Here is an 18,337-nt window from a genome sequence, read left to right as displayed (position 1 = left end):
AAGGGGAAACAAAGGAGAAGGACTGGGGGGCTCACACCCAGAGAGGGGCGCTTCCTCCTCCTGCCTCTCTTCTCGTGTCTGGCAGTGCACATGCACTCTGGCGACGTAAAAGAGGAAAAGAAGAAGAAAACCTGTGATACGTGTTCATTTTCTATTTATCTGAATGTCATCGTTGTGCCCTTTCGAAAATCATGTTTTAGCAACACCTAAGGGACCCAAAGCAACTCTAGAATCAGGACTGTCTTCACACAAACTTATTTTGTAAATCGTGTCAGCGTTTCACGCACACTTACAAAGGACAGCTTCCATCAGAGCACACCACGCAGCAGCCCACGGTGCGCTCAGGACACGGGGCTTCGAAAGATGCCTGGAAAACACCAGGTTCCAGAAGCTCTGCACCATCTGACAAGACAACCTGGTTTCTCATCAAACCCTAACTTGAGCGATTTGCATCATTAGCTGTCCCTAACTCCCACACAAGGGGGGTCGACCCTCCAGTATGCTAATGCTGACATTCTGCACCTCAGACCAGAGAACAGCCTGATTTCCTTCATCACTGCTTAGAAAAAACAGTGAGGACAGACGGAGAAGTGAAGCTTCCAGAACACCTGTGAGTTGTCTACAGGAGAAGGATCAGGGTAAATCGGTAAGCACTGACGGTGGCTGACAGCACGGGCAGAGTTCAGAAGGGTCTATCAATCGCCTGCCCAGCCCATCAGCCCAGAGCACTACCTGCCCCCGGGAGCACCAAGACACTAGTGGGATACCTGTCTGCAAAGTAGGTACATAAACTTGAAAAATAAGATGCTTCTTTTGCTGCACAGAAGGTTTTAAAACCTGCTATAATCCCACTTGCCTATTTTGGGGCTTATTGCCTGTGCTTTGGGAGTCTTATTTAATAGACTCAGTAGGAAAAACACTCGCAATCCACATTTTCTGCACCATTATTCACAACCTGAGATACAGAACCAACCCAACTTGGTCCAAGAAAAGATGAATGGATTGGAAAAGTGTGGCACCTATGCACTATGGAGTACTACTCAGCCATAAAAGTGGAGGAAGGTGGGAGATCTAATGCTAAGCAAAGTAAGCCAGACTATGACAGAGAGGCACGGTATGTCCCCACTTACATATACTGAATGTCTGCACTCTACGGCACAAACTGAGAGAGCAAGGTATAAAAACATGGAGAACAGGACCGGCAGGGGCGTAGTGGTTACGTGGCTGGACTGCCACGTAGTCAACCACAGTTCGAGTCCTGGGCCTGGCGGCTTAAAAGTCACGCTGGGCATGTGAGCGTGCATGCCCAAATCCTGAGAGAAGAATGCAGGAAAAGGGTTGTGATGTGGCCATCTCCCCTGTGGGTGTGATTTCTCACTTTCTGTCTCTGTCTCTCCAGCAAGCACATGCACCCTATAGCAAACGCACAAAATTGAACCAGGCATTTGTGACAGCTCCTGTGAGCTGAGTTCCCCTTTAAGAAATTCATTACTGGGCTGGCTGGTGGTTAGGGGATCTGGATCCCACATGGTCTCTATGCAGTTCGAGTCCCAGACCGGGCAGCTGACAGTCGGGCTGACGTGGGGTGAAGGAGCTGACAACCGAGTGCAAGGAACCATCCCCCACCCTTCGGTTCGGGCAAAGCGTGTAGCCACACCGCTGTTCCCCGTGGCTTTGGCGGGGCAGCACGATGACCTTGAGACAGGCCCTCTCGGTGCCCATGAAGCCCTCCCTCCATCAGCTAACTGCTAATCACCTTCCCGGGCCAGGCTTCGTACTGGGGAAGCTATTTTAGAAAACTTGTCTTCAACAAAATCAGACTCAAATGCATTGGGTGACCCAGGGTGGTTTCTGTTTTTTTGTCTTCTCATAACTAAATTCTCACCCACGCTGGCCTCGCAGCCTGCGTAACCTGGATGTGGTTCCCACAGTGCACCCTTACGGCTCCTCCGCACCTTCAGGTCACCTGGAGCTGGCCCCAGTGCAGTAAAGGACTCAGGAGCTGCATGGTGGTGCCCTCTTCCAGGAGCCAGCCCAGAGCCCAGCACACTGCGAACACCTGCAGGGTGCCCAGTTACGGCGAGCCCAGGGAAGATGCCCTGTCATTGCCGGCCACGACCTCGGCCAGAGCGCCCTTCTGAAGAGCGGGGAACGGACACCCTACTTAGCAGGCCCTGCTTCTCTCCCCCTGCAGCCGAACAGCCCCACAGCTCCACAGCAGCCCCAGCCGTCCTAGGAGAGGGGCACGTGGGCTCCCGAGAACCCCATCGCCGAAGTCAATGAAGCCGGGAACCGATGGGCATGGGGCACGTGGGAAACCTGCTCGTGGTTACAAGTGACTCGTCTGTCACAGTGATTTCTGGGAAGTAACACGCACTTCGGGTCTCACCCTGCTCTTACCCGTGGGACTAAAATAGCTTCAGCGCAGATTCCTCTTTTATAAAGAAAGAAAGGAGGAAGGAATTCCTCCTAATAAGTTAGTTGTTGGTGGGAGAGCTTTTCCCTGGCTCCAGGCCACCATACACGTAGTCCAGCGACCTTCAGTGAGCAGCCAGCTACCAGTGAACGCTGCAGTGTCGATCCAGCAAGCCCAGGTGCTATGTGGTCATTGTCCTAGTGCTGCACATGCTGGAAACTGCAGCGTCATAAAAATACAATGGTCGTTTTTGGTTTTTGGTTTTTGTGTTTTTTGCCAGGGGGGCATGCAATTGCTGGAAAGAAACACAGAGAGACAAAGAGAGCAGAAAGCCTGCCACAACCCTCCTCCCCCGTCTCTCCGTCCTCCCCCCTCTCTCCCTCCTCTTCTGTCTCTCCGTCCTCCTCCGTCTCTCCCTCCTCCTCCATCTCTCCCTCCTTTCACGGTTTTGGGCACAAACACACACACACACATGCCTAGTGTGTGTTTCCAGCTGCCAGGTCCAGGACTCGACACAAGCAGTCAGCTATATGGAATCCAGCCACTTTAATCACCACGCCACTGGCTGGCCCAATAAAATAGTCTTTGCTCCCACTAGCTCCCCACCAAATGGGACACACAGATCTCTACGAACATATTAAGAACCGCTTCACAGGTAAACGTCCAACAGAAGAACAAGCAATGTGTTCCAGCGGCTGCACACGCCCTGGGGCCGGGCTGTGCCTTGGGAATCTGGCCCCACCCGCACAGGCTAGGCCATCTCTGTGAGCTTTCTGACGGCCTCTCCACCTGTGCTGTGTGGAGCAGCAGCATCAGCCTCCAGGGTTCTTGTGAGGCAAATGTGGTACAAGTGGAAGTGTGCAAATATTGGTGTAACTGTTACTAGCAGGAGGCAAACAGCCGCTGACTCTGACAAGGATCTTGGAAAGCAGTCCAGAGAAATGGGACCTATGGCTGAGTCCCAAATAAGGATGTTAGTAGGGCAGATGGGAGGGAAGGCCATTTCACAGAGGGGTAACCTGCGCAATGGAAGCCAGAGGGAGTCGGTGGGACCCACAGACAGCATAATGGCGACATCACTGGACTCCTACATAGTCGAGGTCAAGTCCTGGGCCCAGCAGCCGAAAACTCACACTGGCTGCATATGCCCAAAGTCCCGAGAGAAGGGAGGAGGGACAGTGGCGTGGCCATCCTCCCTGGGAAGTATTTCTCGCTTTCTGTTTCTCTGTCTCTCCAGCAAGTGCACATGCCCTATAGCAAAAATAAATCTCTCTTTAAAAAAGAAAAAAGAAAAGAAAAGAAAAAGAGTTGGCAGCCGCTGGGAAGGCTGCTGGGTGGCCGTGGTTCTCGGTGTCCCAGGAAGGGAGGGCAGACAGCGCTGGCAGGGCACCCCTCTCTCTGCGTCTGCTTCCTCACACATAAGACAGGACGTGGGGAGTGAGCGCGTGTGTACATGTGAAGCTCTCAGAGCAGTGCTGGGCACACAGTGACACGGAAGTGGTGTCGGCTAGCAGGAGGTGGGAGGACGGCCTTAGGCCCTCTTCCTGTCTCCCTGAGAGATCCTTTAGGAAATTACCAGTGTTAATACTGGTGATGACATGGCCAAGGGTATACGATTGCTTTTCTATGGTTCAGACGCGCAGAGGTGGGAGGGCAGGGCAGGAGCTGACGACGGACATGACCCCTCAGACAAGGCTAAAGCCAGAACTTACTTCCAGATCCATCCTTGACTCTAGGCCCTTCGGGCTTCGCCTCAGAAATGATGTTTGCATTGGCATTCTCCATGTCGGTCACGAAGTCGCTGTCCTCTTCAAACTCGGGGTGGCTAAAGATCCAGTCCAGTGCTCTTTCCAGGTTATGATTCTATAAAACAAAACACTCTTACAATGCACGCAGTCCCCGGGCCTCCTTACTCCTGACTACGCAAAGCAGATGTCAAGCAGACAGGGCAGGAGACCCGAGGGCGTCAGCCCTAAGTGCCTCCGGGTGGACTCTGGCTCCGCAGGGGAAGTGTGCATTTGGTCGGCGCTCTGCAAATCTCACTGAGGTCTGTAATTGGGCTCACTGGAACACAGTTCTGAGCAGCAGACGAGCACTGCAGAGCCAGCTACAGGCTGAGCTCAGCATTTCTGTAGCTGATCCTGGTAAGGTGGGTGCAGAATGCCGAAGGCAATGGCATTGGTTTAAGTGCAGCCCCCACCAGAGCCCGCTAACCGCACGCGTACCTTCTCTACCTCTGCATGTTCTGCAGAGGCTCTGCAAGCCAGGGATGCCAACGTGAGCCCTAAATTAGAACTTCCTCTCCCTAAATGCTCGTAGAATGGCTGATTTGCTGTGGAAACAAGTTTAAAGCCTTGATTGATGATGGCAACACTGGTTAGTTAAGGACAACTGTTTTAAACCAAATTCCATGCGGTTCAGAGCCACTGTGAAGCCATTCTGTCCGCCCATTTGTGATATCGTGGGCTGGCTAAAGACAGAGACACCCATGAGACGGTAACAGTCATCCGATAACATACACAGGCACAAGAAAGTCCCCGCGTGAGACAACTGGCGATTTCTGAGCACTGTAAAGGGAGACAGGCAGTCCAGTCACCTAAGGACACTGGAGAGTCTCAGTCACTGCTGACAGAAATACAAGCCACTCCCACGCAGAGGAGAGCACTCACACGCAGCCCGGCACTCACCGCTGCTCGCAACGCCTGAAGAGCCTGATTTCGCTGGAACCCCATGGAGGTGATGATAGCTACACTTTCCTCTGGAGGCTGATTATCCAATCCAGCAGCACCAAAAACAGAGGCTCCAGCAGAAGCTGCTCCTCCATAACCAGGCATGGTCAGAGGCTCAGCAAAATCTGAGAAAATAATTACATATAAGCCTTTTTACTTTCTTTTCTTTCTTTCTTTTTTTTTTTTTTTTGTTGTTGTTGTCTTGAAATAACCATCACTTTAGGGCTACAAAGGAAAAATACCTACACAGTTACAATACTCAACAGTCATTATATAGTTTGTGATATCTATATATATAGATATAGATATATATATATATCGATTATCTAGAATTGAGAGTCCAGAAATACCCTCATATATCTATGATAAGTTGATTTTAAACAAGACCATCAGATGGAGAAAAGACAGTATTTTCAACAGAGATAGATAGCTGCACAGCCACATACAAAAGAATTAAGCCAGATCCCTATCTCACATCATATGCAAAATGAACCAATGACATAAATGTAGGGGGAAAAAAACTGTAAACCTCTTAGAGAAAAACACAGGGGTAAATATTTGTGACACTGGATTAGGCAATGGTTTCTTAGATAAAACCCAAAAAACATAAGTTTCTTAGATAAAACCCAAAAGACATCAGAAAAAATAAATAAATTGAACTTAATCAAAATGTAAAAATTTTTGCTTCAAAGGTCACTATCAAAAACATGAAGGGAAATGGGAATGGAAAAAGTTTTTCAAATCATTTACCTCATAAAGGACTTGTATGCAGAATATAAAAAGAACTCTCAGAACTCAACACTAAAAAGGCAGATAACTGGGGCTGGCAGGTGGATGGGGGTTAAGGGAGCTGGACTTCCACATGGCCAATCACAGTTTGAGTCCTGCTTGCTTTCTCACGTTCCCTCGCTCTCTCACAATGTCCCTCTCTGGTCAAATTAAAATAAATGAATACATGAATAAAGTTAGGTAAAATAATTCTTTCTGAAAAGAAGACAAATAACCTCATTTAAAATGGGCAAAGGATTTGAATAGACATTTCTCCAAAGAGAATATACAAATGGCCAATAAACATATGAAAGGATACTCGAAATCTTTAGTCATTGGGAAAACACAAATCAAAACCCACAATGGGAAGTGCTTCACATCCCCTGGAATGGCGATTATAAAAAGATAGTAATGAGAGTTAGTGGCGTTGCAGAGAAATTGGGACCCTCCCACAGTATGAAGGGCTACATAGGCTTCAGCCACGACATAAACAGTCCGGTAGAGCCTCAGAAAGTTAGCAAAAGAAATGAAGATAATTATCCACACAAAAACTCACACACGTTTATAACAACATTATTCATAAAAGACAAATGGAGACAACCCAAATGTCCATCAACTAATGAAAGAACAAATAAAACGTAATAGGTCAGTACACGGGTATTACCTGGTCATAAAAATAAGTCAAGCAGGGCTAGTCCGTGGTAGCAGCAGAACTTGAGGCTCTGCGGGGCAGACCCACATGGAGACACTGCCGGCTCACGCCCAGAGCCCTCCCTGAGAATGCTCAGCACACGTGCCCATGAACCGGGCTGGCTGTCGCTAGCATATCGCAGCGTCAAAATGCTGGAAGTGCCGTGTGCCTTTTTCTCACTCCATTTTCTCTGCCTTTCTTATTCAAGAAATAGAATTTCAAACAAAGAAGCAGCAGAGAGACAGCGATTCTGACTATGTCCTCCACTGTAGGGGATTCCAGCTGAAGGCATTTTCTGGGGACACGTCCACAGGGGACAGGAAGGACCAGGTGTAGCATTCCATCTCCCCACCACCAACCTGGCTCCTCCATGTGCACGATGATCCAGTTAAAGGCCACCTCAGCCCCCATGTTCCCGGTGAAGTACACGGCCTTCCGACACGCTTCCAGAGGGAAGCCCATCTCGGCCAGCTGCATCACGGAGGACTCGTCAATGTCCGATGCTGCAGGCACAAGAGGGTGTGCTGGCGTTAAAGGAGACTCCGCCCTCCTGGTCTTAGCCGCCCGCACACACCCACACGCCACCCACAGGAAGTGCTGTTTGGGATGTGTAGATGACGGCTCCCCTTCACTCCTGAAGTCATCTAAATAGTGAGCTACTCGAGCTTAGTTTCTTTCTTGGACCTAAAAGAGAATCATGGTAATTACCTGGACAATCCAAACACTGCAAACAATTCCCTGACTTTATATACGGGATGTGGTCTGAGACCATTTCAGGACCATAGTCAGCCTCCACACAGCCTCTCTGATAACTGAGATTGGAAGAAAAAGCATCGTCTAAAAGAGAAGCCCCCCTTACAGCTCTCAAAGCCACAGCAGGCCTGGAGATGCACCCAGCGACCAGTGAATGATAGCCCTGGGAAACACAGAACGTGCATGTTAAGTATGAAACGGAAGAGTATGTTTTTAAGTTATCTATGTTTAAAGGAAAAGACATGGCTTTATAAATCTATCTCGGGCTCGGAACAGAGGGCTCTGTTGTTCTAATAACATGCAGGCCTTGTAGAGATGTGTGTGTCTATGGGTGTGCATAAAGGTATGCAGATGCTTCTATGTGTATGTATATATGTGCATAATGTGTATATATGTATGTGTGTGTGCACACAGAACTCTCAAGTCATACCAAAAGGAGAGGAGAGACAGGAACACAAATATCTACCTAGTGCCTCCCCTGTCCGGAGGCCTCTGCTGGAGGCCTCTGCTCGTTTTTCCGGCGATCAGTAGAAGTGAGGAATAGAGGTAACTATTCTACAAAGTTACATCGAAAATGCATTTGCCCAAGTGCTCTCTTACAAGAGACGTAAGAGGGAGATGTACAGCATCCCATCAAGGTCAAATTTTAGCACGACATAGGACAGTGGCAAACTCCAAACCTGCTCTACGGCACTCTCACATTCCAAGAGGGACATAATGGTTGAACCACAGAAGAACAGTGAGTGTCCGTGGCCAAATAAGTTTTCAAAGTCTGCATATCTGTTCTCCCCTTAGAATTCATAGCATATATTAGCATATGAGGACTCAAAAGTCCTGCAACGAAAAATCCTACTGTAATGAAACCATAAGATTCTTTCTGTAAAACATCTTTCTGTGTTTTAGAAGATGCTAATGTTCTTTAGAACGCAGTTTAAGAAGTGCAGTTTGGTAAGAAGTCTGTTCACAATATTCACTTAGAAATGTATAAACCTATTTTTGTAAGAGTAGGTGACGTAGGTCAAGAATATAGCAGGGTACACCTCGAATGTGAGCAGTGGGTACAGTGGTGACGGAACATGGACGGTCCTATTGCAATTCAGTTTCTGAGTGTCATTTTACTTTTGTAATAAGAAAGTAATCAAAGTGTTTTTTTAATCTGAGAAAAGTAGGATGCAAACATCTATTTATCCAAAATAGTTCTATTTTCCCTGTTGAGTACAAGTAACTGTCGACAAGACCCGTGTTTAAATCCAGAAGGAAATGAACGGCCAAGCCAGGAGCACTGGGGAGCACCAGTGTCCACCTGGTCAGGGACACCACCACCTCCCCTGGGAGGAGCCCCTGTGGGTCAGCTCTGGGGGTCAGGGAACCTGCAGACCTCCCAGGCCAAGGGAGGAACAGAGGCGTGGAAAGCACCTTCCTCCCAGTCCTGGCTCTGGTCCCAGCTCACGAATTGTCCAAGCATCCTGAGCCTCCCTTTTACCATCTGTAAAAAGCCACCTGGCTGCCCTCCTTGCTGGGGTAATCAAGAGTTCTGAGACCTCGTTTTAGTAGTGAAGTAGGGGCCAGCAGGGGCATAGTGGTTAAGGCCCTGGCCTCCCATGTGGTCAACCACAGTTTGAGTCTCGGATCCAGCAGCTTGAAACTCACACTAAGCATGTGTGTGCATGCGTGTGCCCAACATCACAGAGGAGAATAGGGGAAAAGGAATTGCAGCGTGGCCATCCCCCATGGGGAGGGGCGTGATCTCTCCCTTTCTGTCTCTCTGTCTCCGTCTCTCCAGTGAGCACAGTACCTTATAGCAAACTCTCTCTTGCAGAAAGAGTAAAGCTATGGGCTAGCAGGTAGGGTAGTGGTCAAGGTGCTAGACGCCCACGTGGCCAGTCTTGGTGAGAGTCCCAGATCTGGCAGCTTGAAAATCATGCTGGGCACGTGTGCCTGTGTGCCCGAAAAGCCAAGAGGAGAATGGAGGACAAGGGGTCGCAGTGTGGCCATCTCCCAAAGGGGTGATTTCTCACCTCTACCTCTCTCTCTCTCTCTCTGCCCCCTGGTCCCCTGGTGGGCACATGCACCCTTTGGCAAAAACCTTAAAAAAAAAAAAAAAAGCAGCAAAGTTATAGACCGCCGAGAGAAATTATGAAATAATAAATGCAGGGGACCCATGTGAGCATTCAAAGTATCGGCAGCCACTAATAAAATAGAATCACCCGCGTGGCAGTGGTCTGTCCCAGACGACGTCACCCACAAGACCTTACATGACAGTCACAGCAGACCACAGTGCCAGGCCCTCGCTACGCCCCGCAGCTGTGCTGACAACTGACCCCGAGGGCAAATGTGGGTCTGAGCTGCGCGACCGATCGCTCACCATGCAGGACGCCAGGACTCGCAAATGAGCCTCCGTGGGCAAAAAGATGTAGAGTACTCAGGGTTAGTCTCTCCTCCTTCCTCCTAATTAATACCTAAGTAGTCACTGTAGTTTGTTTTTTATTCTTTTTGTATAGTTTTGTTCTTCTTTAGGATGAAGGGGCTAGAAGGCGACAAAATTAACCACTGGCCCAGTGGGGCACATCCTGTCAGCTACGGGCATTGCTTCCATGCTCGACAGGAGAATTGAAAAAGAGACTGGCCCTGCCTTCGCTGAATGGCGAGGCCGGCCCACAGCCACGGAGAGAAGGCATGGCGTCCCACGTGAGGACACCGTGCGCTCCCTCATCCTGCTAACATCAGCTTCGTCTGCTTTGTTTGCTCACCTGTCTCAGATAAGGTAGGGTGAAGCACCTGCTCAGAGAAGGTGAGTAAATCACTCTAGGTCACACAGCCCTGAACGGCAAAGCCAAGATTCCAGCCCAGGACTGGCTGGCTCTCGTGCCAGCGTCACTCCCCTGAGCTACAAAAAGCTGATCATCAGGCCAGGGGGGTTACACTGGCTGCTCACACATCCTGCAGACGGAGAGCCACTGCTGCCCAGGAAAGGCTGTGCACACGCACACGCACTCACATGCACACTCGCACACAGAACGAAGCCCCTCCAGAGCCTCCCAGAACATGTGTCAGACTGACAGCTAGGACACCGAGAAATGTATCTAGAGGTACATACGGTCCATCAGGTGGTGCACCAGGCGATCTGGGAATGAAGGAGAGGACAGAAAGTGAGAGCCCTGTCCGACGGTCGGGTAGAACCCCACCGGTCCAGGACAGCCTGGCCTGCCACCAGCCCCACCACTGGGCCCCACGCTGCCGTCGCCGCCCCCCCCGCACGCGGCAGGGTCCTCGCGGTGACGAGAGCAGTGGCAGGGTCCGGGCACTTGGACCAGACGGAACGCGACACTGATTTCTCTTGGTGAACTGAACAACTTCTCCGCTGTACTATGAGCTCAGCGTGACTAGGACAAGGTTTTGTTAGGGCCACATCTGCCCTCTCTGAGCACAACTAAGCCACCCTTCTCATTGCTCCCTCCTTCACCCCGTGCTGTGTGGCCGTGGCCGGGAGAGCCTCCCTAGCGGCCCCGTCCTCCCTCGTCTGTGACAGCCTCTGACTTTGCCCTGGAGGCCATTCAGGACGGTGTCCACCTTGGCCCTCCCAGACTCGTCATTCCCTTCTTTTGCCCCTGAACATGGTCACCAACAACAGTCACCGCTCAAGTGACAGGAGAAAACCTTTGGTAGAAAAGCCCAGGGTGGGAACCAGCAGTTAGCGTAATGACTATGTTGCTGGACTCCCACGTAGTCGACTGTGGTTCGTGTCCCGGACCCAGTGGCTTAAACTCACGCCAGGCGCATGTGCGTGCGTGCCCAAGATCCCGAGAGGAGAATGGAGGAGAAGGGATTGCAGCATGACCATACCCCCTGGGGGGTGATTTCTCGCTTTCTGTCTCTATGTCTCTCTCTGTCTGTCTGGCGAGCACACACGCCCTATAGCGAAAACTTCTCCAAAAAAAAAGAAAGAAAGAAAAAGAAAAAAAAACAAAGAAAAGGAAAGCCCAGGGTATTCTGTCATTCTTAGTTAATTCAGCTAATTAAACCTTCAGGAAAATGAGCAGTAAGCAGGTGAGCAAAGGAAGCCACAATGAAATTGATGTTACCAGGATGAGTGAGCCCACAGTCGGGCCAAGCTTTTCCTGGCTCACAAAGCGGAGGCGACTCTTCGGTAAGGCGTGGTCAAGATTTTTAAAACTGAGACCAGCAGATGGCAGAATGGTTACACCACTGGACTCCCACATAGTCGACTGCAGTTTGAGTCCCTGACCCAGCAGTTTAAGACTCACACCGGGCGTGTGTGCATGTGTGCCCAAAACCCTGAGAGGAGAAAGGAGAAGGGGTTGTGATGTGGCCATCCCCCCAGGGGATGATTTCTGACTTTCTCTCTCTGTCTCTCTAGGGAGCCAGGCGCATGTGCGTGCGTGCCCAAGATCCCGAGAGGAGAATGGAGGAGAAGGGATTGCAGCATGACCATACCCCCTGGGGGGTGATTTCTCGCTTTCTGTCTCTATGTCTCTCTCTGTCTGTCTGGCGAGCACACACGCCCTATAGCGAAAACTTCTCCAAAAAAAAAGAAAGAAAGAAAAAGAAAAAAAAACAAAGAAAAGGAAAGCCCAGGGTATTCTGTCATTCTTAGTTAATTCAGCTAATTAAACCTTCAGGAAAATGAGCAGTAAGCAGGTGAGCAAAGGAAGCCACAATGAAATTGATGTTACCAGGATGAGTGAGCCCACAGTCGGGCCAAGCTTTTCCTGGCTCACAAAGCGGAGGCGACTCTTCGGTAAGGCGTGGTCAAGATTTTTAAAACTGAGACCAGCAGATGGCAGAATGGTTACACCACTGGACTCCCACATAGTCGACTGCAGTTTGAGTCCCTGACCCAGCAGTTTAAAACTCACACCGGGCGTGTGTGCATGTGTGCCCAAAACCCTGAGAGGAGAAAGGAGAAGGGGTTGTGATGTGGCCATCCCCCCAGGGGATGATTTCTGACTTTCTCTCTCTGTCTCTCTAGGGAGCACACGCATCCTATAGCAAAGTCTCCCTTATAAAAAAAAAGTAAGATTTTTAAAAGCAACACGCATGGTTGAATTTCCCCTTTTTGGTCATCCAAACGTACTCCCAGGAATGACATAGCTCCCTTCGACGGACCGTGCAGGAAACACCCCTTCCCAGCAGGATGAAAACGTCTCTTCTCCTCACATTTGGGGGAAAGAAAAGGCGGAGGGGAGTCCAAGCCAGAGGTCACGCAACCTGGAAACCGTCCCCTTCGGAGACTGTGACCTCTGTGCCCCTCACCACGTTGGAGCCCTGCCTCCCTTCCACGTGATCCGGGCACGGCACAGGAAGGCGGCTGGGGAGCCCGATGGTGCCAGCCGCAGCGCAGGGGTGAGCGGTGCCCACTGCAGGCGGAGATACCTTTCGAGTCGTCGGGAAGGAGGACCGGGGGGCTGATGTCTGGGAGCTCCTCCTCTCCTGGCTGTAGCCCTCTGGCTCGGAGGTGGCTGATGTCAAGGAGGTCCGGCATGTCGATAGAGACGTCTGCAAAGCGAGAGGGAGACTCACAGATTGTCCGAGAACAGGCGGACACGCGCGTGGCTGGGCAGAGCGAAGGGAGCTTGTCGCTTCCCGGGAAACGAGGGGACCTCGAAAGTTCACGGAAAAGTGCAATTAAAGTATGAGTTTATTTTGGCATGAAGATATTTTTCACTCCGTATATGGTTTTCTCGTAATGTTCATTTTTCATGAACTTTCTGAAGACCCCTCATGGGCCCCTGGAGCAGCTGCTGCATCAAGACTGCTCATGTGCAAATGCCCGGCGTCAGGGCGGCAGGCTGCCGCACTGGAAACAGACCCGCTAAGCCAGAGGTCACACGTGGAGGCCAAAGACCGAGTGTGGCTGAGACGCACTCTGTCCGATGTTTCTAAAACGCCGGCAACAAACTCCGACTTTAGGTCAGAAGGTTTCAAGTAAAAATCCAGTTTTCCAGCTTACTTTGAAAAGCATGAAGCCGTAGGATGTTCTCGTCTGGAAACAACTTTCTGGAGTTGACCTTCGGCTTCTCCTCTACACGCTGACACCCTCCGGGACAGCTGACTCAGACCCCATTACCCCTGTCGCCTCCGTGAGCCTGAGCATCGCATCTGTACCGTTCCGACCTTCGCGGCAGAGAGGCGGTCCCCAGTCCGCGTCTTTACCCAGTGGGGCTGCTACGCGTCCGGGGTCTGCCACTGTCTCTGACACGCAGGGCGGCCACGCCTCACTCAGCGTGCTGGCCTTCCGGGTAGGCATCTGGGACTCACACCCCCTGGTTTATGCCTTTTCTGAGATTACGGTGGCTACTTCCATTATTCTGACGTAATAAATTTTAAAAAGAAGTTTCAAAGGAGCTAACTGAATCTCAAGTGCAGATTTTCCAAACTTCTCGGCTTAGTCGTATGCAGCGACTCACATGCAACCGTCTGTCAGTGAGATTTTCCGAACTTCTCGGCTTAGTCGTATGCAGCGACTCACATGCAAAGCCTATCAGTGAGATTTTCCGAACTTCTCGGCTTAGTCGTATGCAGTGACTCACATGCAAAGCCTATCAGTGAGATTTTCCGAACTTCTCGGCTTAGTCGTATGCAGCGACTCACATGCAACCGTCTGTCAGGGTTACGCAGCCCACGTGCTTAGGTTAAGTGATAATCGGCACGGCTCCATTCTGGTGTGGACGTCTTCCGGCCTCGCAGACAGAAATCAAGCATACTATCCACAAAGCTAGCTATAATGCCAGGTCAATAAATACGATGTAAACATAATCCAAAAGACAAAACTTAGTTTAAAAAAATTATTTTTGAGAGGCAGCAAAACCACACATAAAGTCTGAACACGATTATGCCTCTACGGGGAAATTCAGGTTCACTAAAGAAAACTTTGGAACTCCTTTAAATTCCACGCACCAATGGAATTGGATTCAAACTTTCGTCCCTTCACACCGATGTCAAGGGCGTAGAAAATGAGAGAACTGTTTCTAAAGCAGTTCAGAGCATAGTGTAAGTCAGTGTTTTCTCAGGACCCATGGCAGAAGAGCCGAATGACAGCACCTCTGCCCCTCCCACCGCCCTCACGGTTCCACCTGGGAGCGCGAGGCCGCAGAACCAGGGTGCTGGGCAGTCTCACGGGTGACACCTGCTGCGGGGCTGCCGGGCCGCAGGTTCCTAGGACAGCACTCCCCGCTCCCATGCCCTTTCCACCCAGCCCCTCCCAGCAAATACTCAGCCAGGGTAAGGCTTGAGCGGTTTCTCTTACGTGTTCCCAAACATAAAAACTTTAACAGACCAGCAATCTGAGGTACTTGCTTGAAAAACCAGAGAGGGGAAAACTGCATCTCCCACAGCACTGAGGCCAGAGAAGTAACGCCCTCCACATCAGACCACAAGGCCGGGCAATGTTACGGATTGTCTGGAAACTTAACCTCTAACAATGGCCACCAGCCTTTAAAATTAGCAAGAAGAAAGCCAGTGACGCCAGAGAGCACCCCCGTTTCTGACCACTCAGTGCAACCGGGTCTACACGGCACCAGACCCAGCTCACGTGGGTGCGCGGCGAGTCAGGCCAGCTCTGTTTATTTGGCCATGCGGGGACCCTGAGTTCACGGTAAGAATGCAGCCGGTCCAGAGCCCTCTCCTGAGGGTGGGTTAGACAGAGGAAGGTGGGGACAGCAGGAGAGAACACGGAAGCGTGGGACAGTCAACTGCATGGTGCTTCCACATGCCACGTGTGGTAGGAGAGTCAGTTGATGTTTTAAGCAGAAGCATGCAAAAGATACCTACCAAACTTTTTGGGAACCCAGTCAAGACCAAAAGTGAACTTCTTTATCTGCACTACCAAGTACTCGGGGAACGAGGCAAAGCGGGACGTTCTGGGAAACACAAGGGGTCGTATCAGTGACAGGAGCAGTCGGAGTCGAGGACAGTCCGCACAGCGCAGCGTGGTCTGCCGCCTGGGCAGGAGGAGTCGCTGACACTCAGACGCACACGCCCACTCCCTCCTGCTCTCCGCCACTCCCCGAGGGGAGGACGGCCGACCCGGCACACCCGGGCCGCTAGGACTCCTGCTGCGGCTGCGCGGTGGCTTTTCCCATGACTGAAAAGTGCTTTTCAACCATTCGTTTTCTAAAACCCTTCACAGAATATACGTGTGCGTGTGTTCATACATATGTTATACATGTGTTTACAGGGCACAATATACGTGTGTGTTCATATGTGTGTTATATGTTTATGGGGCACACATATTACACGTCTACATGGAGTTTGAAAAAGTTCCCCAAGAGAGCCCGGAACACCCCCACTTCCGCTCCCACTCACCACCTTCCAGCACAGAGCCGGCATACGGTGCTCTACTGGAACTCTGGCCAGGACTGACTATCAGAAATGCCAGGCCTCGTAAATACTACTGAACCTAAGTTCATGGTTCCTAGCAGCGTATAGATGAGGGAGCTTCAAAAAGTCCATGAAAAAAAGGAATTGAAGTACAAGTTTATTTTGGTGCACAAAGATTTTTAAGTCCATGTATAATTTTTTCATAATATGCAGCTTCCATAAATCTTTAAAGATCCCTTATAGTATGGGGTAAGAATCTAAAATATCTAAATCTGGGCCTTAAATTTTTTATTTTTCTTTAAGAAGCATTTTTGCTATATGGTACATGTGCTCACCAGAGAGACAGATCGAAAGTGAGAAATCACCCCAGGGGGGATGGCCACACCACAATCCCTTCTTCCGCACAGCGCAGCGTGGTCTGCCGCCTGGGCAGGAGGAGTCGCTGACACTCAGACGCACACGCCCACTCCCTCCTGCTCTCCGCCACTCCCCGAGGGGAGGACGGCCGACCCGGCACACCCGGGCCGCTAGGACTCCTGCTGCGGCTGCGCGGTGGCTTTTCCCATGACTGAAAAGTGCTTTTCAACCATTCGTTTTCTAAAACCCTTCACAGAATATACGTGTGCGTGTGTTCATACATATGTTATACATGTGTTTACAGGGCACAATATACGTGTGTGTTCATATGTGTGTTATATGTTTATGGGGCACACATATTACACGTCTACATGGAGTTTGAAAAAGTTCCCCAAGAGAGCCCGGAACACCCCCACTTCCGCTCCCACTCACCACCTTCCAGCACAGAGCCGGCATACGGTGCTCTACTGGAACTCTGGCCAGGACTGACTATCAGAAATGCCAGGCCTCGTAAATACTACTGAACCTAAGTTCATGGTTCCTAGCAGCGTATAGATGAGGGAGCTTCAAAAAGTCCATGAAAAAAAGGAATTGAAGTACAAGTTTATTTTGGTGCACAAAGATTTTTAAGTCCATGTATAATTTTTTCATAATATGCAGCTTCCATAAATCTTTAAAGATCCCTTATAGTATGGGGTAAGAATCTAAAATATCTAAATCTGGGCCTTAAATTTTTTATTTTTCTTTAAGAAGCATTTTTGCTATATGGTACATGTGCTCACCAGAGAGACAGATCGAAAGTGAGAAATCACCCCAGGGGGGATGGCCACACCACAATCCCTTCTCCTCCATTCTCCTCTCAGGGTTTTTGGGCACGCACACACACGCACCGGCATGATCTTCAGACGCCAGGTCCAGGACTGAAATCGAGTCGGCCACATGGAAGACCAACAACATAACCACTGCTGGTCCCAAATTTTAAACTTACTACAAATGAGCAACATCCTGAGTGTTCTTCAGACTCTTAGAAAGACCAAATTGCCTGGCTCTGGGCTTAACAATTTGATGCAGACCGTCCAACTCGTCCACCAAACCCGAGCCCCAGTTCCAGCCCGCTCACTCCTCATCCGTGTCTTGCTTCTACAGCCATTCCTATTTATTGCTAATGTGCGTATAACAGACACATGTAAAACAGAGAATGAGCTGTACACAAGTACTGCAGTTGCTTTTTTAAAAAGAAAATCTGGCACACTTTCTTCTAGACCCTCCTTTTCAATCCAGGTCATCGCCTTCTGCTTGGAATGCACCTGTCAAGAATTCAGAAAACAAACGCAACACAGTGCTGCCCCCTTGTGTAGAAGAGCAGCCACAGCACAGGGAGGGAGCCTGGGAAAGAAGTTAGCATCTGGATTTGGGTCTAACTATGCCACGTACTTCACTCCAACCGGGACAACACTGGCCCTCCCTAAAAGCTCATTTGCACAGCTATTAAATGCACTTATCTTCCCGCCAGGCCACGCAACACTCGTGTCTCAACTAAGCCACTGGGCACGCTAGGACGTAGCACAAGCACCTGAGGACTGAGCGTGATTATCTCGTCGCAGAAGAACTGAGTCCACGCAGTCCTGGACACGGAACTGGCCTGGCACTGACCTGCATCCCATGCTCCCCCGTATCTCAAGCTCCGTGGTGACGTTGGTGGAGGGCGTGGGCAGTAACGGCCGGAGCATCCTGGGGAACGGGTTCTTATCCTGGCGCACACTCCAGAGATCACACAGTACCTCTGGGTAGGTTCTTCCTTCTGAGAAGCAGTAATAGCATCAGTCTTATCTACAGAGAGCCAGATCCTCAGTGTCACCAAAACTCCATCTGGCATCACAGTATTTTCAACTAATGTAAAAATGCTGCCTTTCTGACCTCCTCTGACCTTCCCACCTTGATTTAAAATCTGGAAAATACGTAACAGTGTAATCAACCAAAAGGTATCAGTAAGTCGGGAATTTCCAGAATATGACTCAGGGACCATCGTCAGGGTGGTCCCCTGATCCTCAGTGTCACCAAAACTCCATCTGGCATCACAGTATTTTCAACTAATGTAAAAATGCTGCCTTTCTGACCTCCTCTGACCTTCCCACCTTGATTTAAAATCTGGAAAATACGTAACAGTGTAATCAACCAAAAGGTATCAGTAAGTCGGGAATTTCCAGAATATGACTCAGGGACCATCGTCAGGGTGGTCCCCTGACGATGCCACGGCGGGGGGAATGGGGGCGCGCGGGGGAG

General features: G+C 50.1%; 1 protein-coding gene across 3 annotated transcripts in view; it reads right to left on the bottom strand.

Annotated features, from left to right (window-relative positions):
* The window catches only part of USP13 (ubiquitin specific peptidase 13), a 98,724-nt gene that overhangs the window by 6,098 nt on the left and 74,289 nt on the right, over positions 1–18,337 (bottom strand). For 2 of the 3 annotated variants that reach the window (XM_027766055.1, XM_006162732.2), the window contains 6 exons: positions 15,149–15,237; positions 12,752–12,874; positions 10,455–10,481; positions 6,964–7,107; positions 5,104–5,270; positions 4,129–4,279 (listed from right to left, as the gene is read on the bottom strand). In XM_027766055.1, the coding sequence (XP_027621856.1) occupies positions 4,129–4,279; positions 5,104–5,270; positions 6,964–7,107; positions 10,455–10,481; positions 12,752–12,874; positions 15,149–15,237 (701 nt within the window). The remainder of the gene's footprint in view (positions 1–4,128; positions 4,280–5,103; positions 5,271–6,963; positions 7,108–10,454; positions 10,482–12,751; positions 12,875–15,148; positions 15,238–18,337) is intronic. The other variant, XM_006162731.2, reaches the window with a different exon arrangement.

The sequence above is a fragment of the Tupaia chinensis genome, unplaced genomic scaffold (assembly GCF_000334495.1).
Source record: "Tupaia chinensis unplaced genomic scaffold, TupChi_1.0 Scaffold140400_1, whole genome shotgun sequence".
Taxonomy (NCBI): Eukaryota; Metazoa; Chordata; class Mammalia; order Scandentia; family Tupaiidae; genus Tupaia; species Tupaia belangeri.
Note: the sequence above shows the minus strand (reverse complement) of the source record. Positions and strands in the feature narration are given on the sequence as shown.